Source organism: Crotalus tigris, unplaced genomic scaffold (genome assembly GCF_016545835.1).
Source record: "Crotalus tigris isolate CLP2741 ecotype Arizona unplaced genomic scaffold, ASM1654583v1 scf7180000024367.1024689, whole genome shotgun sequence".
NCBI lineage: Eukaryota > Metazoa > Chordata > Lepidosauria > Squamata > Viperidae > Crotalus > Crotalus tigris.
Genome location: NW_024100536.1, coordinates 888,779 through 909,339, shown reverse-complemented (window position 1 = coordinate 909,339; position 20,561 = coordinate 888,779). Strand labels below are relative to the sequence as shown.

The window sequence follows — 20,561 nt, the reverse complement described above, 5'->3', positions numbered from 1 at the left end:
ACGGTTGAATGAGAGGGGAGGTGTCCGCGGATTTTGTACTTCCGAGTTGTCTATAGCAGAGGTAGGCAACCTTGGCTCTTTTATGACTCGTGGACTTCAACTCCCAGAATTCCTGAGCCAGCATGGCTCAGCTTGGAAACCTCTCCCTTTCCCCTCAGCATGGCTGGCTCAGGAATTCTGGGAGTTGAAGTCCACGAGTCATAAAAGAGCCAAGGTTGCCTACCCCTGGTCTAGAGCGTCCCCTGGACGAGACAAAGGTGTTGGGGGTTTTTTTTTTTTTTTTCCCGGGCCTTCATAAAGAAGCCGGAAAAGGAAAACCAGAGCGTCCAAGTGAGGGTGGAGGGAATGAGAGCGGCGGTTGGGGCTGGGCTTCCGGAGGCTTCAGCGCCATGTCATATGCCTACCTTTTCAAATACGTTATCATCGGGGACACCGGTAGGGGAGGGGCTGAGGGGGGGTTTCCCTGAGTCTTTTGGGGTGAGGATGGGGTGGATGGCGAGATTGGAAGCAAAGGACACGGTGGCTCAGTTAAGCCGCTTCCTCTCTCCCCAGAGTCACGCCAGGACCCCTCAGGGCTGCATTAGAACTTGGTTAAATCTAGGTTTACTTTCTGATCTCTAAATCCGAGGTTTTGTGCAAAACCAGGACCTTGGCTTCTTCCATCCCCAGAGTGACCAAGATTGGACCGGAGCCCAGGGGAAGAACTGACATTGCTCTATACAGGCAGTCCTCACCTTACAACAGTTCATTTAGTGACCGTTCATTGAAAAGAAAAGGGTTGAAACAAATGTAACCTATTTATAGTTTATAATTTTATTATCTCTAGGATAGCAGACACAACAGCAAGTCTATTAAAAGGTTAGGAAGTGAACAATCTAAAATTACCTCTTTAATGATTAATATACAGAGAAGAAGTCACTAAATATGTAAAGACCCCTTTTAGATTCATAGATTTTGAGATTATATTTTTTAAAGTGCAGAACAAATATAAATAAGCAGATACATGTTTTGCTGGAATAGAATAGAATAGAATAGAGATTTGGAATAGAATAGAATAGAGATTTGGAATAGAATAGAATAGAATAGAGATTTGGAATAAAATAGAATAGAATAGAATAGAATAGAATAGAATAGAATAGAATAGAATAGAATAGAATAGAATAGAATAGAATAGAATAGAATAGAATAGAACAGTACAACTGGAAACAATACAATACAATAGTCTTGGAGGACTTCTAGTCCAGCCCCCTGCTCAAGCAGGAGAAGCTATACCAGTGGTGGCGAACCTATGGCACGGGTGCCAGGGGCAGCACTCAGAGCCCTCTCTGTGGGCATGCGTGCCATTGCCCCAGTCCTAGGCCTTCAGTTGGGTTTTATAAAACCTTTTCGCTTTAGGCCTCTGCTGCTGTGTGCAAAAAAAAAAAGGTTCAATCAATCAGTCAATTTCAACCTCTCACGGGAAAAAAAAAAATCTTGCAAAGTTGGAATTGATTGATTGAACTTTTTAGTCCCACCCAGTCTGCCATTACCACCGCCACCACACCCACTCAATTGGCCACACATTCCAATGGGGCACACCCACCTGGCACCCGACGATGCATAAGTGGGTTTTGGGTTGCAGTTTGGGCACTCGGTCTCTAAAAGGTTCGCCATCACTGAGCTATACCATTTCAGACAAATGGCTATCCAGTCTCCTCTTGAAAGTCACCAGTGATGGGCCACCCACAATTTTTGAAAGCAAGCCATTCCTCTGGTTGATTGTTTTCACTGTTAGGAAATTTCTCCATAGTTCTAGGTTGCTTCTCTCCTTGATTAGCTTCCATCCATTGATTCTTGTCTTGCCTTCTGGTGCTTTGGAAAATAATTTGCCCCCCTTATCTTTGTGACAGCCCCCCAAATACCGAAACATTGCTATCATATCTTAGTCCTTCTTTTCACTAGACTGGACATACCCAATTCCTGCCAATGTTCTTCGCATGTTTTAGCCTCCAGTCCCCTAATCATCTTGGTTGTTCTTCTTTGCACTTTTTCTCCACATCTTTTTTTAAATCGTGGAGACTAAAACTGGATGCAATATTCCAAGTGTGGTCTTACCAAGGCATTATAAAGCAGTACTAATACTTCATGTGATCTTGATTCTGTCCCGCTATTAACAGCCTAGGATTGTATTGGCTTTGTTGGCTGCCGCCACATGTTGTCTCATATTTAAGTGATTGTCCACTTGGATTCCCAAGACCCCAACTTTTTTATTTGGATCCTGGAATAGAATAAATGGTAATAAAATTAATAATGTATAATTAATAATGTCCTCCCACCCTTTCCCCCTCACTTCCTAATATGGAATATTTCTGCACAAAAGGCTGGAATGAAGCCATCCAGCACACAATCCAATGAAATAGGCATATATAGTCCATTATGAGTTCCATCTGTAGTTTGGCTCCCATATCTGATAAAAGAGGATAGTAAAAGGTATTCACTTATGTTATAGATTGGCCCAATAATGACATGTATGTCCTAAACATTGGTTGCTATTCAATAACATGAACATAGAACATAGAATGATAGTGTTTGAAAGGACCTTGGAGGTCTTCTAGTCCAACCCCCTGCTTGAGCAGACCCCCTACACCATTTCAGACAAATGGTTGTCCAGTCCCTTTTTGAAAGCCTCCATTGATGGAGCATTCACAAGCAGAACCATTGAAACTAACTTGCCAAGAAGTAGGTTGAGGTCTGTTTTATCAAATGCTTCAGTGAAATCTAAGTACAGGTAGTCCTTGACTTAACAACAGTTTGTTTAGTGAGCACTCAAAGTTACAACGGCACTGAAAAAAATGGACCATTTTTCACACTTAAGACTGTTGTGGCATCCCCATGGTCATGTGATTTAAATGCAGATGCTCGACAACTGACTTCTATTTATGACTGTTGCAGTGTCCCAAGGTCATGTGATCCCCTTTTGCGACTTCTGACAAGCAAAATCACTTGACCGTCTTCCTAACTTAACAACTGCAGTGATTCACTTAACACGTGGCAAAAAAAAAAAAGTTGTAAAATGAGGCAAAGCTCACTTGACACATTTCTCACTGAACAACATAAATTTGGGGCTCCGTTGTTTGGTCGTAAGTTGATAATTACCTCTATACTGTGTCCACGGCATTTCGCTGATCTACTCATTTGGTCACTTTGTCAACGAACTAAATAAGATGTGTTTTGGCACGATGTGTTTTTGACGAACCCATGTTGGCTTCTGGTTATATCCTTGTTTGTTTCTGGGTGTTTGCAGATTTGTTGCTTGATTGTCTTTTCCGAGATCCCTTCCCAGGTGTCATGGTCTGTAATTTCCTGGATCTGTTTTTTTTTCTTCTTCTTCTTCTTCCTTTTTTGAAGATGAGGACTACATCAGCTCTTTTCCGGTCCTTAGATAGTTCCCGACGATCCAATAACTTGGAAAGGAAGGGAAAATAATAATAATAATAATAATAATAATAATAATAATAATAATAATAATAGTAATAATAGTACCAATAGTAATAAGCTCCTTGGGTGCAATCCCAAAATAACTGGAGCACCACTTGAACACCATTGGCATTGACAAATTCGCTATTAGTCAATTGCAAAAGACGGCCTTACTAGGAACTGCTTCCATCCTGGGACGATACCTGTAATACCATCAAACATCCACATCTGCCTATCTCAGGTCCTGGGTAAGGACTCGATAGGTAGACAAAATGCCAAATCCAGTCTGAACACCTGGCTGACTGTGCGATGATCCATAATAATAATAATAATATCTGTAATACCATCAAACATCCACATCTGCCTATCCCAGGTCCTGGGTAAGGACTCGATAGGTAGACAAAATGATAGGTAGACAAAATGCCAAATCCAGTCTGAGCATCTGGCTGACTGTGCGATGATCAATAAATAATAATAATAATAATAATAATGAAGTTGGAAGGGACCTTGGAGGTCATCGAGTCCAACCTCCTGCTCAGGCAGGAACCCTACACCATTTCGGACAAATGGCTGTCCAGTCTCTTCTTAAAAACTTCCAGTGTTGGAGCATTCACCGCTTCTGGAGGCAGGTTGTTCCACTGGTTAATTGTTCTAACTGTCAAGAAGTTTCTCCTTAGTTCTAGGTTGCTTCTCTCTTTGATTAGTTTCCATCCGTTGCTTCTTCTCCTGCCCTCAAGTGCTTTGGAAAATAGCTTGACTCCCTCTTCTTTGGGGCAGCCCCTGAGATATTGGAACACAGCTATCATGTCCCCCCTTGTCCTTCTCTTGGTTAAACTAGACATACCCAATTCCAGCAACCGTTCCTTATATGTTTTAGCCTCCAGTCCCCTAATCTTCTTTGTTGCTCTTCTCTAGAGTCTCAGCATCTTTTTTACATCATGGTGACCAAAACTGGACGCAGTATTCCAAGTGTGGCCTTACCAAGGCATTGTAGAGTGGTATTTAGTACTGTACAATCAACCGTCTAGCTTCTAGCCACTTTCCAAACCCAATTTAGAAAGACTTGTTTCTCGGTAGATATCAAGAATGACTAGCAAGGTGGGGGACTAAGAAGAAATTAGCTAGGCTCCCTTATAGTCCACTCCTACAAAACTTCCCCTATCATCTTTTCAGATATGAGTGTGTAGTTTAGTTATTTGAAAGCCCAGATTCTCCCATTAAAGGTAGTCCTCGGCTTTCAACCATTCATTTAGTGACGGTTCTAAAAAAAAGTGACTTAACGATGGTTTTTCACACTTACCACCATTGGCAGGAGCCCTGTGATCACACGCTTAAAATTCAGAGGTTTGGCCATTGGCTCCTATTTATGACAGTTGCGGTGTCCCAAAATTGTGTGATCATGTTTCACAGACCTCTGACAAGCAAAGTCCATGGGGAAGCCAGATTCACTTAACAGCCAGGCTGCTAACTTTAAAAATGCAGCAGTTCACTTAACAACGGTAAATAGAAAAGTTGTAAAAAGGGGGTAAAACTCGCCGAACAACTTGCTTAGCCAAACTCACTTAACAACGAATCGCTTAGCCCAACAAATTTTGGCTCAGTTATCGTTATCGGCTCAGCTGAGGACTAATCTGTATGGCCTTGCTGTCCCTGTCACTCATAGCATAGCCGGCTCTGGGAATTCTGGAGATTGAAATCCAGACATCTTAAAGCAGGGGTAGGCAGCCTTGGCTCTTTTATGACTCGTGGACTTCAACTCCCAGAATTCCTGAGCCAGCCACGCTGAGGGGAAAGGGAGAGGTTTCCAAGCTGAGCCATGCTGGCTCAGGAATTCTGGGAGTTGAAGTCCACGAGTCATAAAAGAGCCAATGTTGGCTACCCCTGGCCTAGGCCTAGGCTAGAGGTAGGCCACCTTGGCTCTTTTATGACTCGTGGACTTCAACTCCCAGAATTCCTGAGCCAGCCACGCTGAGGGGAAGGGAGAGGTTTCCAAGTGAGCCATGCTGGCTCAGGAATTCTGGGAGTTGAAGTCCACGAGTCATAAAAGAGCCAAGGTTGCCTACCCTGCTCTAAACTAATAAAGTCTACATTAATTAACATTAATTTTGCTTTCATATGTTCTCTAAGTGAGGGGTCTTCAAACTTGGCTCCTTTTATAACTTGTGGACTTCAATTCCCAGAATTCCTGAGCCAGCCATGCTGAGGGGAAAGGGAGAAGTTTCCAAGCTGAGCCATGCTGGCTCAGGAATTCTGGGAGTTGAAGTCCACCAGTCATAAAAGAGCCAAGGTGGCCTACCCCTGTCTTAAACATTCCCAAGTTTGAAAAAAAGAAACATTTCTCCATATCTTTTGTCCTGAGAATATTATGGGGTGGAAAAGCAAGATGAAGGCTCATGAAAATTCTCTGGGTGGGGGTCCATTTACTTCTCCAAAGGAAGTACAGATAGTCCTCGACTCACGACCACAACTGAGCCCAGGATTTAGATTGCTAAGTGAGACATTGGTCAAGTGAGTTTTGGCCCCATTTTACAACTTTCCTTGCCCAGGTTTGTTAAGAGGATTCCCACAATTGTTAAATTAATTAAGTGAATCTGGTTTCCCCATTGATTTTGCTTGTCAGAAGATTGGATCACATAACCCCGGGATGCTTTGACCATCGTAAATGCCACGAGGATGCCAAAAATGGTCGTAAGTGTGAAAAATGGTCATAAATCCCTCTTTTCCATGCCGTTGTAACTTTGAACAGTCACTAAGCGAACTGCTGTAAGTGGAGGACTGCCTGCACTCTAGGCAAATTGGGTTGATTAGAGTTGCTGTTTTCCCATTGCTAATTTGACTTCCAATTTTAAAAATGCCGCTTATTTGTTGTTTATTTATTTTTCACATCTATGGACCAATTATCTCCCTCCAAGAGGGTCTCTTTTTCTGGGCTCAAAGATCACCTCAGATGGGGACTGCAGCCAAGAAATTAAACGACGCTTGCTCCTGGGGAGGAAAGCTATGGCAAATCTAGACAGCATACTAAAAAGCAGAGACATCACCCTGCCAACAAAAGTGCGTATAGTCCAGGCCATGGTTTTCCCAGTTGCAATGTATGGCTGTGAAAGTTGGACCATAAGAAAGGCTGAGCGCCAAAGAATTGAGGCCTTTGAACTATGGTGCTGGAGAAGACTCCTGCGAGTCCCTTGGACTGCAAGGCGTTCAAACCGGTCAGTCCTAGAAGAGATCAACCCCGACTGCTCTTGAGAAGGCCAGATCCTGAAGTTGAAACTCAAATACTTTGGCCACCTAATGAGAAGGAAGGACTCACTGGAGAAGGGCCTAATGCTGGGAAAGATTGAGGGCAATAGAAGAAAGGAACGACAGAGAATGAGATGGCTGGATGGAGTCACTGAAGCAGGAGGCATGAGCTTAAATGGACTCCAGAAGATGGTAGAGGACAGGAAGGCCTGGAGGAACGTTGTCCATGGGGTTGCGATGGGTCAGACATGACTTCGCAATTAACAACAACAACAACAATGGGAAAAAGGGTCTGGATTACCAAACATCCAGAAAGAAAGCAAAAAAACCCAAAAAAACAGACGTTCAGATTCTGCCTTCAGTAAATGGAGAACCTCCTAAAGCACTTTTTAAATTATTCTATCATTTAGGATCCGCTTCTGCATCTCAGGGAAATAGGGTTTATTAAACAACGAGGGATTATGAAGATAAACGTGTATCGATTGCGCTGATAAAGGGTATAAATGCATCAGTAAATTGTTCTATAAAATGCTTAAGTTAGACACAAATCTCTCTTTTTTTTCCAGCGTAGGAATTTAAAGTAATATTTTATCTTTTTTTTTTTTTAAGGCGTCGGGAAATCATGCCTCTTGCTGCAGTTCACAGATAAACGGTTTATGGCTGTTCATGATTTGACAATTGGTGAGGATCAAAGCCAGATGGCTCTGTGAGTCTTGGTGAACCGTAATTGTTGGAATTGTGCTTAGCTAAATACCCCATGGAGAGAAAAGTCACTGTTTGTTATTATTGCAGTACTAACAGTGTACACGGTGGAGTTAAAACTTATCTAGACCCAGGCAGGTTCCATGTTCCCATGTGCTTAGAATATAGATGGGATATTTACAGCATAGATACTCGGTATGCAATACGGATAGGCAGTTCGGTCTAGCGGTTGTGGCATCAGACTAGAAACCGGGAGAATTTATTAAATTTGTTTGGCGCCCATTTCACCAGGAGGCGACTGGAAATGTGAGTTCTAGTCCCAACTTTGGCACAAAGCCAGCTGGATGACCTTGGGGCAGTCCCTAGGAAAAAGAAGGCAGCGGCAAACCACTGCTGAAAAAAAGAAAATTGCAAGGACTTGTCCAGGCAGTTTTTGAAAATTGGACACGATTGAATGGAAGAAAAAAAAGATGAATGGGTAGATAATAGGTGGGTGGATGGATGGATGGGTGGGTAGGTAGGTAAGTAGGTGTGTGGGGCTGGATGGATGGGTGGTGTGTGGGTGGGTGGATGGATGAATAGATGGGTGGGTGGATAGGTAGATAGGTGTGGGGATGGATGGATGGATGGATGGTGTGGATGGATGGATGGATGGATGGGTGGTTAGATAGATAGATAGGTGTGGGAGTAGATGGATGAGTGGTGTGTGGGTGGATGGATGGATGGATAGATGGGTGGATGGGTAGATAGGTGTGGGGCTGGATGGATGGGTGGTGTGTGGGTGGGTGGATGGATGAATAGATAGGTGGGTGGGTGGATAGGTAGATAGGTGTGGAGGTGGATGGATGAGTGGTGTGTGGATGGATAGATAGATAGATGGGTGGGTGGGTGGGTGGGTGGGTGGATAGGTGTGGGGATGGATGGATGGATGGGTAGTGTGGGTAGGTGGATGAATAGATAACTGGGTGGGTGGATATGTAGATAGGTGTGGGAGTGGATGGATGGATGGGTGGTGTATGGATGGATAGATGGATGGGTGGGTGGGTAGATAAGTAAGTGGATGGGTGGTGGATGGATGGATAGATAGTAGATAGATGTACACACATAATATATAAATAATGTACAGGTAATTCTCGACTTAACAACAGTTCGCTTAGTGATTGTTCAGAGTTACTACAGCATTGGAAAAAGTGGCTTATGACCATTTTGTCACACTTGCAACCATTGCAGCATCCCCATGGTCACGTGATTTCATTTGGATCCTTTGACAACTGGTTCACATTTATGACGGTTGCAGGGTCCTGGGGTCGTGTGATCCCCTTTTGGCACCCTTCTGACAAACAAAGTTGACGGGGAAGCCAGATTCACTTAACAAACCGTGGTTGCTGATTGAACAACTGCAGTGATTTGCTTAACAAACGTGGCCAGAGAAGCCATAAAATGGGGCAAAACTCACTTAACAAAGGTCTCGCTCAGCACGTAAATCCTGGGCTCAGTTGTGTGCATCAGCTGAGGAGTGCCTGTGTATGGAAAAGGGGACCTTTGAGGGTGAAAGCGAAGAGAGAAGCCGAAATCGTGAACGTGGTTGAAAGAGAAGCAGAGGTTAAATGAGGGAGCAGAGTTACAGTAGGTTGAAGCAGATAAGGTGTAATTTCAAATCGGCTGATTCAAAGCCCCATTTCTTTCCCCCCTGCCTTCTGTTTCCCCCACGCAACAGGTAATGTGAGTCTTAATTTCAAAAAAGTAACTTAACCCCCCCCCCCCCCGCTTCTGAGGTCCATTTAAATCAGCGGTTCTCCACCTGTGGGCCAGGACCCCATTTGGGGTCGAACGACCATTTCACGGGGGTCGCCAAACAACGCAGTCTGCCATTTTTCCCCCCTTTTCCTTAGCTGTGCTACTCCCTTTTATTCTATTGGCTTTGGAAAGCCAATAGAATAGACTTTCTTGAATAGAGTCTAATTCTATTGGCTTTCAAAAGCCAATAGGAATTGTCCAGGCTGTCTCTGCCCTGCTGAGCCCGCCAAAAGCCCCAGTCTGCAAACGGTGCTGCACCAGTTGAGTAGTCCTTGACTTATGACCAGTTGGGGGTCACGGCATTAAAAAGGTTGAGAACCACTGATTTAAATCTAGATTTCCCAACACCCGGTGCCCATGTCTCTGTGGTGGTTCCTTTTTTTTTTGGTCTTGCACCTCTGCTTGTTGGACTCTGATTTTCACAAACTCTTTCCACGTTCTGTTCCTTCCCGCCTTTCTCTAGATTTGCCCCCCCCACACACATACACAGCCATGCCTGCCTTCTCTTTTCTGATCCCTGCCTGGGAATTGTGCTGAGAAAGGGGTACGAGTAGAAGGCCAACCCACCGAGCCTGGTTCCCGTCGAATCTCTTTCCTCTTCCATTTCCCCACCAGGTGTGGAGTTCGGGGCACGGATGATTTCCATTGAAAACAAAAAGATCAAACTGCAGATTTGGGATACGGTGAGGAACCCCAAAAAGCCTTTTGGGTGGGAGTGGTGGGGTGTGTGGAAAAGGGATCACTGGGACTGGATGGCCCAGAAGGAGCAGTTGCTCCCAGCTCCCATTCCACCTTTATATCCTGCTGTGGTGCAGCTTGGCTCGTGCTTTAGACCTGATAACGTAGTTCCGTGTGCCTCTCTTTTGTTCCAAAGGCTGGCCAGGAATCCTTCCAGTCTATCACACGCTCCTATTACAGAGGAACAGCTGGGGCGCTCTTGGTCTACGACATCACCAGGTGAGGCCCAAGCACAACGCACAATATCAAAGTCGATCAGGATTAGGTTTGTTGTTTAGCCCAGCGGCTCCCAATCTTTGGCTTTGAGGGCCATCGATGGTCTGCAAGTTCTTCCAGGTAATCCCATTCAGCTGCCAGAATGATTGGGATAGAGCAGTGGTTCTCAACTTGTGGGTCGGGACCCCATTTGGGGTCGAACGACCATTTCACGGGGGTCGCCAAACAACGCAGTCCGCCATTTCCCCCCCCCCCTTTTCCTTAGCTATGCTACTCCCTTTTATTCTATTGGCTTTTGAAATAGAGTCTAATTCTATTGGCTTTCAAAAGCCAATAGGAATTGTCCAGGCTGTCTCTGCCCTGCTGAGCCCGCCAAAAGCCCCAGTCTGCAAACAGTGCTGAACCAATTGAGTAGTCCTCGACTTACGACCGGTTGAGTAGTCCTCGGCTTACGACCGGTTGGGGGTCGCGGCATTAAAAAGGTTGAGAACCACTGGGATAGAGAGATAGGTGAAATGAACATTCCCTAAAGAGGCCAGTTTATTTATTTCTCTACTTAGAGAAGTTACGTGGCTGCCCATTCAATGTCCGTGACTCTGAAGTGGCTTGCACAAAATAAAAATCCCAATATACAATACCCCGCCTCTTGGCGACAAACAACCATCTAACAGAGCCCTTGATGGGCTCAGTCCCACTCTGGGCTCCCCAGGGTCATTGGCAAAACCAGGGCATTGCAAAAGAGTATCAAATTGGGAGCTAGTCTAATCTCCGCAGGGATGAAGTTCCAAAGGGAGGGAGCCACCACAGAGAAGGCCCTTCTTCTGGGTCCCACGACATGTACCTTTTTATTAGGTTGCCTGAGAGTTGCTGCACCGGAGACAAATTCCTTGTGTATCTAATCACACTTGGCCAAATAAAGCTAGTCTAGTCTAGTCCCCATCCCGTTCTACTGTTTCCTGCATTTCTCTCACGCTACCTTCTGTTAGAGCAGTGAACTAATTCTTATGTCGGCCGTTCCTCTCTGCCATTATCATTTGGAACTATGTAAACCAGTATGGATAGAAAGTAAACTCCCTCCATGAGTTTTGTCCCCTCCAATCAAGGGCTCTCCCAATGAACTGAGATCCAGTTTCCAGAACAGTGCCTGGGAATTTTGTGAGGTGGAGTCCAGCACATCTGGAGAGCAATCCAAATAGGAAAGACAGACAGACAGACAGACAGACAGACAGATAGATAGATAGATAGATAGCTGTCTCATTCACTCTGCTTGCATTGGCAGCAGCCAAAAGCAGGTTCTGTGTGGCACTGACATCCAAGCCTTAGAAGATTCCACCCAAACTTTACAAATTTATAAAGGGGTGGCATAGTTTTCCAACAGGTTTTTGAACATAAAACAATAGAATTAGAAGGGATCTTCTAGTCCGACCCCCCTGTTTGAACAGGAGACCCTATACCATTTCAGATAAATAGTTGTCCAGTCTCTTTTTGAAAGCCTTCAGTGATGGAGCAAGTTGTTCATTGATTGATTCCTCTAAACCAGTGGTTCTCAACCTGTGGGTCGGGACCCCATTTGGGGTCGAACGACCATTTCCCGGGGGTCGCCAAACAACGCAATCCGCCATTTTTTCCCCCTTTTCCTTAGCTGTGCTACTCCCTTTTATTCTATTGGCTTTTGAAAGCCAATAGAATAGACTCTCTTGAATATAGTCTAATTCTATTTGCTTTCAAAAGCCAATAGGAATTGTCCAGGCTGTCTCTGCCCTGCTGAGCCCGCCAAAAGTCCCATTCTGCAAACGGTGCTGCACCTGTTGAGTAGTCCTCGACTTACGACTGGTTGAGTAGTCCTTGACGTATGACCGGTTGGGGGTCACGGCATTAAAAAGGTTGAGAACCACTGCTCTAAACTTTAGGCAATGTCTTCTTAGCTCTAGGTTGCTTCTCTCCTTGGCTAGTTTCCATCCATTGTTTCTCATCTTGCCTCCTGGGTGCTTTGGAAAATGGTTTGACACCCCCCCCCCATCTTTGTAGGTTTATTTGGTTTCAGCCCAGGAGCCATGGCCAATGCTTATTACCTTGCTTAATTGTTTCAATATTGCTTTGAAACAGGCAAGGAAATTAGAGAAGGAAGAGTTTGAATAGAACTGGAAGTCTCACATCCTTCATGTGCAAGACTATTTCCTCGGTGTGGCACTCGCATCCAGAGCCTTACAATAGGGGTCCCCAACCTGTTGGGCCTACTACCAGGCCGTGGCCTCTTAGCCACGGGCTGCGTCAATGGCTGGCCAGTGCACATGTGTGTGTGTGTGTGCGTGCGTGCGTGCGCACTCACCCCCACTCGTGGTAACATCACGGTGAGCATCACGCGGGCGTTAGCATGCCGTTGAGCATTGCGTGCATGCTCACGGCCCTGTTTGTGAGCACACTCGTAGCCTCATTGGGAACCTCTGCCTTAGAAGATTCCACCCAAACTCTACAAATTTACAGTAATGGCTGAAATTGTGGAACCCTTTTAGGAAAAGCATATTTTTGAGGTTTGATGGCTAATAACACCACTTTTTTGGAGGGATACCATAAAATTATATATCAGTGGAAAGATAATTTAAGCAAGAATGTAATACAACAAAGTTTGATCAATTACCAGTACTGTATTCTATGAAAAGCTATAGTCAAATAACCAGAAAAAGGAAGCACAACTTGCTTAGGTTGATGAAGCTTTCCTTCATCTGAATGTAGCCAATGAGCACGAGTGTTTAGAGAGCCAATCGGGTGTCATCTTGTTTTGGCAATGAGCCAATCAGATCACAGTAGGATCCAGTTATTGATGCTGCGTATTGAAGCTGAGAGGAGGACATTTGTCGGTGTGTTATGTGATCGCTATCAAGTTGGTTGGGGTTTTTTTTTTCTCTTTCATTTAGTGAGCTTGGAAAACGTAATGAAATTAAAGTAATGGTGCAAAGACTCGACTGGTTGCCCAGAAAGCGATGTAAAATAGTATTATTAAGGTGAACAAGGCTACAGTTATAAAGAAATTAGGAGAAAAAGAAAAACTTAAGCAAAGGTGGCATTTCTACTGTACACTTTCCCCCAAAGGTTTCCACAGTTTGGGCCACTACTGTACAAAGGGTGGCATAGCTTTCCAACAGGCTTTCAGCTTATTTGGTTCGGTTACCTTGTTTAATTGTTTTGAATGTTGCTTTGAAAGATGCAAAGTCAGAGGAGAAGGAAGGGTATGAGCAGACCCCACATCTGCAAGACTTTTTCCTCAGGGCCTCTGGATTTCAAGTGACAATGGAAGGAAACTCTTCTCCAGTCCCCTGTGGTTTTTTTCCCGGTGCATACTCTGGGGACAAAGACGATGGGAGAGGATGTTCCTCCTGTCAACACTGCTAACATTGGATGTTCTTGCTTTGACAATATATAAAGAGGCAGCCGCTCTCCATATAAGCTGTGTGGTATTTTTAGAGTTAAATTAGATCAGTGGTTCTCCACCTGTGGATCGGGACCCCATTTGGGGTCGAACGACCATTTCACGGGGGTCGCCAAGCAAGGCTGTCCGCCATTTTTCCCCCCTTTTCCTTAGCTGTGCTACTCCCTTTTATTCTATTGGCTTTTGAAAGCCAATAGAATAGACTCTCTTGAATAGAGTCTAATTCTATGGACTTTCAAAAGCCAATAGGAATTGTCCAGGCTGTCTCTGCCCTGCTGAGCCCGCCAAAAGTTCCATTCTGCAAACGGTGCTGCACCAGTTGAGTAGTCCTCGACTTACGACCGGTTGAGTAGTCCTCAACTTACAACCAGTTGGGGGTCGTGGCATTAAAAAGGTTGAGAACCACTGAATTAGATGATGCTGGGAGGGGAGGAGAAAGAATGTGTGTGGGGATGTTAAGACAGAAGGGAAGGAAACTTTGCCCTTCAAACTAATTGGAGAACGTGATTTATGACTGCAAATAAGAGGAGGGAAATAGGCTGGAATATTATTTACTCAAAGGTGGGGAATTCAGATCTTGGCATCCTCCATGCTATGCTGACACTTTGTTACACAGTTAAAGACTTCTTAGGATAAACAATGTCTGGAAGTTCTTTGAAGTGTTTCATCGGAACCGTGACACCTCCATAAAGCCCACCCTCTCAGCTTTGATCGTTCTCGCCTTCAACTTTGACCTTTGGTTTTTCCTAACCCCGCGCAGGCGAGAAACGTTCAACCATTTGTACACCTGGTTAGAGGACGCTCGGCAGCATTCCAGTCCCCACATGGTGATCATGCTGATTGGCAATAAAAGGTACGGGTGGTTTTTTTCGTTCTCTCCCAAATATGTTTGGTTTTTTTTTTTCCCAGGAGGCAACCGGACTTCCTTGTTTTTCTTTTGAAGGCTTTTCGCTTCTCATCCAAGAAGCTTCTTCAGCTCTGACAGGATGGTGGGGAATGGAAGGATTTAATCTTCCTTGCAGACAGCTGGCCATTTGCCTTCTCTTTAGAGCAGGGGTGTCAAACTCGTCGCGTCATGCAACGTGTCGCGACGTATCATGACTTTTTCCTCCTTGCTGGAGCTGGGACGGGTGCGGCTTCCGCATGACGCATCCAGCCCGCACAAGCCGGCAGTTTGACACCCCTGTTTTAGAGAGTCATCGAGGCCACTCGGAGTTTTGTCTGTGTCCTCAGGGTCACCTGAGTGGTGCAAATGGGTGTGGGGCCTTCTTGGTTGCAGGATGTTTTCTGCCCTGGGTCCCTTCACGGTTGAAGACAGGCGCACAGGCTGTTGGGGGATGAATCTGTGTTGTCTGCCTCTCAGACTGAAGCGCAAATGGTTCCTGTAGCCTGCAATGTTTTCTGGAAATCCGTTCATACTCCCACGCCATTCAAAGGGTGTTCATCCTCAAGTGCATAGCTAAAAGGCTATGGCAGTGATGGCAAACCTTTTAGAGACCGAGTGCCCAAAAACTGGCCCCGCCGCGCTCTGCCTGCCCGCAGGGCCGCTCACCACCTCCAGGGCCCACCGCAGATCGCCCAGGCAGTCCAGCAGCGCCATGGCGGCCACGCCCTCTACGCCCCGCAGCATCAACTGTGCGCGTTGGGGCAGTGAGGGCAGAGTCTTGTCTATGCTGCCTGGCTGCCATGTCCTTGTCTGCACTGCTCCACGTGGCCCACATTCGGGGCGACTTTCCTCCAGGGAGGCTGCTGATGAGGAAGGTGGTCGCGAGCGGAGGCAAGGCTGGGGCAACGGCATGTGTGCCCACAGAGAGGGCTCCGAGTGCCGCCTCTGGCACCCGTGCCATAGGTTTGCCACCACTGGTCTATGGAGTTTCTCAAAGGGACAGCTATGACCAGGATTACTGAGAATCTCCATAGACATTTCTTCACTCTGATTTTTCCTTCCTGCCTATTAATCAGCCCATGTCCGACTGTCTGCAGTTCCTCCAACCAAAGGTTGGCTTCTTCTTCTTCTTGTGCCATATCCGTTATCGGACGTTGGCAATCATGTTGGTGATCCTGTTTTTATCAGCAGCCGCACGAAAAAGTGCTGCTGAGTTTTGTCCAAACCGGTCCCTTAGATTTTGAAGCCACGATGTTCTTCTTCCGCCTGGACCTCGTTTGCCTTCAGTCTTTCCCTGGAGGATTAAATGGAGCATGCCGTATTTTTTCTGGGTGTCGCATCACATGTCCGAACTAGTCTAACTTTTGTTTTTTAATTGTTTTGATGATTTCCCTGGGCTTTCCCAGGCGGCTGATCACCTTCTCATTTCTGAGGTTGGCTGCAACCGCAAAAGGGAGAGCCACAATTTTGGAAACAGATGTTGCTGCTTTTGGGGAGTCACTGGTAGGTGATTGCGAGCCTGATAGGTGATTGGTATTTGAATTTATGAAGCTCTAGGGTACACACCAGTACCCATCACTTGTCTTAGTGGGGTTGTTGGTGTTCTCTGTTTTCTTGAAGGCATTTCATTACCAAACTAAGTAACATCAGCAGTGCAAGTATGGAGTGTGTGTGTGTGGGGGGGTGATTTGTAGCAGGAAGGGCAATAGCTTCCTTACAAGCATCTGATCACTTTGGGGATCACCTGGTTTCTCACATTGCTCTTTAAACTCTGCACACCGCTTTTTTGCCCAGAAGTCCTCCCAAGTTAAAACTCCCATTGCAATCAAAAGAAGGTTTTTCCTTGGTTTCCATCCACCAGTAATGTCCAGTTCTGAGGGGGGGGGGAGATGAGAAATGTCATGAGCGCAGGAAATCTAGATGAGGAAAATAAATAGAATAGAATGTTCGTCTATCGAATTCGATGAGGACCTTGACATCATGTGGATTATGGGCCATCAACGATGTGTCCGTAGGTGGCTGATAAGACCGATGTTAGCACGGAATGTTCTGCCACATACTGAACAAAGAAATGTAAACACTGTTACTTCAGCATTTGCAGCTCTGGCTTTGCGGAGTGCACACTTCTCTTGTGCCAAGATTGTCCTTCTGTGTTCATATGTCTGGCAACCCTGGTACCCCAGAGTGCGCCATGTCGGTCGATCATGCACCAGAAGTTCCCAAGAGGTAGTGTCAATATCCAGGGACTTGAGAGAGGCTTTCGGCGTGTCTTTGTATCGCTTCTTTTGTCCCCCGTGCGATCGTTTTCCTTGAGACAGCTCACCATAGAAGAGCTGTTTAGGGATGCGATGATCTGGCATCCTTACAACACGGCCTGCCCAGCGCATCTGGGCTTTCATCAACAGAGTGTAAACTGATGATAGGCCTGCTCTGGAGAGGACATCTTTGTCTGGTATCTTATCCTGCCACTGGATCCTCAGAATTCTACGAAGGCAAGTCATGTGGAAGTAGTTCAGTTGCCTAACGTGCCTCCTGTACACTGTCCAGGTCTCACTAGCATACAATAGGGTAGTTAGCACTGCTGCCTGGTAAACTTTAAGCTTAGTAGCAAGGCTTATTCCACGGCGGTCCCACACGTTAGTCCGTAGTCTGCCAAATGCAGAACTTGCCTTAGCAATTCTACAGTTGACCTCGTTGTCAATTGTAGGAAAAAAAATAAAAAGAAAGGAAAAGGAGAATATTTGTAGCTCAGGGTTGAAATGAGGGGTCTTTGATGGTCTCGGAGCTTAGATGCTTTCTCGCAGACCTTCCATTACCCAAACTAGGTACGCTGGCTGAGGAATTCTGGGAGTTGAAGTCCGCAAGTCGTAAAAGGGCCGAGTTTGAAGACCTCTGTCGTAGATGCTGCTCATTTGTGTCACTAAAAAAAATGTAAAATAGTCCTCAACTTAACAAAAATTTGGTTAGTGACTGTTCTAAGTTACAACAGCACTGGGGGGAAAAAGGGCTTAAGACCGTTTTTCGCACTTAACGACTGTTGCAGCACATACACACACCCCATGTTCGCGTGATCAAAATTCAGATGCTTGGCAACGGACTCGTATTTATGACAGTGGCATTGACCCCCACGGTCATGCCATCACCTTTTGCGACCTTCTGACGAGCAAAGTCAATGGGGGAAGCCAGATTCACTTAACAACCGCGTTACTAACTTGACAACTGCGGGGACTCACTGAACCCGTGGCAAGACAGGTGTTCAAATGGGGCCAAACTCAACGCAGCCGCTGTCTCTCACTGTGCAGCCGAATTGTGGGGCTCAGTCGTGATCGTAAGTCGATCTGTAACTTTTTTTTTAGTCCCTGGGTGTGTTTGCTTCCGAGGTGCATCCAAGAGGGCTGAGCACAGAGGGCTGAAGAAATGGCCTTCCAATTTGGGGTTTATCTGCCTCCTTGTTCTTTCTTTTGAGGCTTTTGTGCCCTTGTCCTTTTTTGACCGCCGTGTTTTGCCTCTTTGTAGCGACATGGAGAACCGCCGAGTTGTTCAAAAAGAGGAAGGAGAGGCTTTCGCTCGGGAACATGGCATGGTTTTCATGGAGACATCAGCCAAGACATCAGCCAACGTGGAAGAGGTGAAGAATAAAAAAAACGTTAGAAACTCTGCAGAGGGGGGGGGGTTGTTTTGTTTTTTTGTTTTGGTTAGGGAAAACCCTCGGAAATCCGGGCCTAACTTCTTCTGAACCTGTCAGCCAGATGGTGGAGGATCTGGAAGACTGTACCTTGCTTGTGGTCCCTTTCTTAGTTTCAAGTTTCTCTTCCGATGCTAGATGAACAGGACTCTATCCTACCAGATTGTACACTGATCTTGAATTTTCTTTTCTTTCTTTCTGTTTGCTGGTCTCAGGCCTTTCTCAACACAGCTAAAGCCATCTACAGAAAGATCCAGCAGGGTGAACTTGACATTTCCAATGAGGTGAGTCGTTGGACGGAAGCCTCTCTCGGTCTCCGTCAAACCCGTAGCCAGGAATTCTGTCATGGGGCAGAATGCGGTCGTTCTAATACAGCCGGAGTCTTAGCAGAAGGAGTTGGAAGTTTGAAAAATTCCATGCCGTGTTAACGCAATTTCTCTTTTAAAAAACGGTTCAGATCACAGGCAGTGGCTTGCACTCACTGGAATCAAGATTTTTGATATCCCATACAGTACTCAATCCTCCTACCAGGTTTCTGCAGACTGACACTAATAATGCAGAATAACAAAGTTGGAAGGGATCTTGGAGGTCATCTAGTCCAACCCCCTGCTCAAGCAAGAAACCCTGTACCATTTCAGACCAATGGCTGTCCAATCTCCTCTTAAAAACCTCCAGTGTTGAAGCATCCACAGCTTCTGGAGGCAAGTTGTCCCACTGATTAATTGTTCAAAACTGTCAAGAGATTCTTCCTTAGTTCTAGGTTGCTTCTCTCCTTGATTAGTTTCCATCCGTTGCTTCATGTCCTGCCTTCATTTATGAGGCTTTCCCAGGTTCAGTTACATCGGACTTCAAACTCCAGATAGATAGATTCCTTGTCTTCGCCAGTTGAAGAATCCCATGTAAGAATGCTACTACGTTAAAAACAGCCATAGCAATAGCACTTAGACTTATACACCACTTCACAGTGCTTTACAGCCCTCTCTAAGCGGTTTAGAGAGTCAACATCTTGCCCCCAACAATCTGGGTCCTCATTTTACCAACCTCAGAAGGATGGAAGGCTGAGTCAGCGTTGAGCCGGTCAGAATTGAACTGCTGGCAGTCAGCAGAATTAGCCTGCAATACTGCATTCTAACCACTGCGCCACCAGAGCTGTTGTGCATCCAGTTTTGAAGAGATATATTAATGCACTATTAATGCACATTGCTTGTAGTTTATGAGGATTCATGAACTTGTTTTCCAGAAAAGGCGTAGATAAGAGAATGAACACTTTTCTAGGTGGGGTAAAGTATATGCTTAAGGTGGTCAGGGCAACTATGTTTTAAATGCTTACATGGATAAATCCTTTTTCCTCTCTCCTTCCAGGGACATGGGATCAGGATTGGCTCTAAACAACCAGCAGTTATTCAGCCTGGATCATCCCTCCGCCCGGGACCACAAGGCTCTGGGGACCGATCGGGCTGTTGCTAAGTTTACTTGAAAATCCTGTCTGGCCCATTGAGGCTGGTAACAAATGGAGGATGGTGCTTTTTTTTTTTTTCTTATTCAGACAGTGTTGTGGGAGATAGGGAAGCAAGGATTGTCCAGTCCAGTTTTCCTTTCCCCTTTTTATACGAATTTGGGGCCAACATATATCTAATCTTTGGCTGGGGGGTCTATAGCACCCCTTTCCAAAATCTTCCCATCAGAGTTGTCTAGCCTTTCTTATAAAAGAAAAGATATTTCCCTCCTCCAGTCTGACCTTATATCAGCAGTGACTTTTCTCCTCACTGTTGAAAACTTCATTCCCTATCTTGGACTCGTTGCGTTCTGGGGATCACCCAGGTCGCCATACTTGATTTTAATATTCAGCTGTGATGTACTATTTCTCCTCTTCCTATTAAAAGTTGTCACGTTTGCTTTTATCTGCCTTTCTTTTCTAGTGGGAGAAGGAAGCGAAGGACTGTGTAAAAAGGATTTGCTTCATCTTTTGCCACGGCAATTCTTTAATGCAACCTTCCATTGCAGGTCGTCCTCGACTTTTGATGACAATTAGGCCAAACTTGCTGTTGCTAAGGGGTTAAGTGAGTTTTGGCCCATTTTGCGGCCTTTCTTGCCAATGAATCACTGAAGTTGTTAAGTTAGCAACACAATTGTTAAGTAACTCTGGCTTCCCCCACCGACTTTGCTTGTCCGGTCACAAAAGGGAACCACACGACCCCAGGACACTGCAACCGTCATCAATGCATGCCAGTGGCCAAGCATCCAAATTTTGATTATGGGACCATGGAGATGCTGCTACAGTGGTAAGTGTGAAAAATGGTCACAAGCCACGTTTTTCCGTGCTGTTGTAACTTTGAGCAGTCACTAAACAAATGGCTGTGAGTTGAGGACTACCTATAATGGAGGAAAAAACATACCTGGCTTAAACCTCAAAG

The 20,561-nt window shown here is 45.5% G+C and overlaps 1 protein-coding gene across 1 annotated transcript; it reads left to right on the top strand.

Annotated features, from left to right (window-relative positions):
* Nucleotides 1-347: 347 nt before the first annotated feature.
* RAB2B (RAB2B, member RAS oncogene family) lies at nt 348-20,168 on the top strand. Its single transcript, XM_039327794.1, has 8 exons — nt 348-435; nt 7,306-7,377; nt 9,811-9,878; nt 10,070-10,152; nt 14,337-14,429; nt 17,979-18,090; nt 18,363-18,431; nt 19,510-20,168. Exons 1-8 carry the CDS (start codon nt 390-392, stop codon nt 19,612-19,614), a joined length of 648 nt encoding a protein of 215 aa, XP_039183728.1. The 5' UTR covers nt 348-389; the 3' UTR covers nt 19,615-20,168.
* Nucleotides 20,169-20,561: the final 393 nt, after the last annotated feature.

What these genes read in the sequence shown, in the direction of transcription:
- RAB2B (XM_039327794.1), top strand. Translation starts at nt 390, where the DNA reads ATGTCATATGCCTACCTTTTCAAATACGTTATCATCGGGGACACCG. An exon ending in AACTGCAGATTTGGGATACG is followed by an intron (nt 9,879 to 10,069) that starts GTGAGGAACCCC and finishes TTTGTTCCAAAG; the next exon opens with GCTGGCCAGGAATCCTTCCA. An exon ending in TTGGTCTACGACATCACCAG is followed by an intron (nt 10,153 to 14,336) that starts GTGAGGCCCAAG and finishes AACCCCGCGCAG; the next exon opens with GCGAGAAACGTTCAACCATT.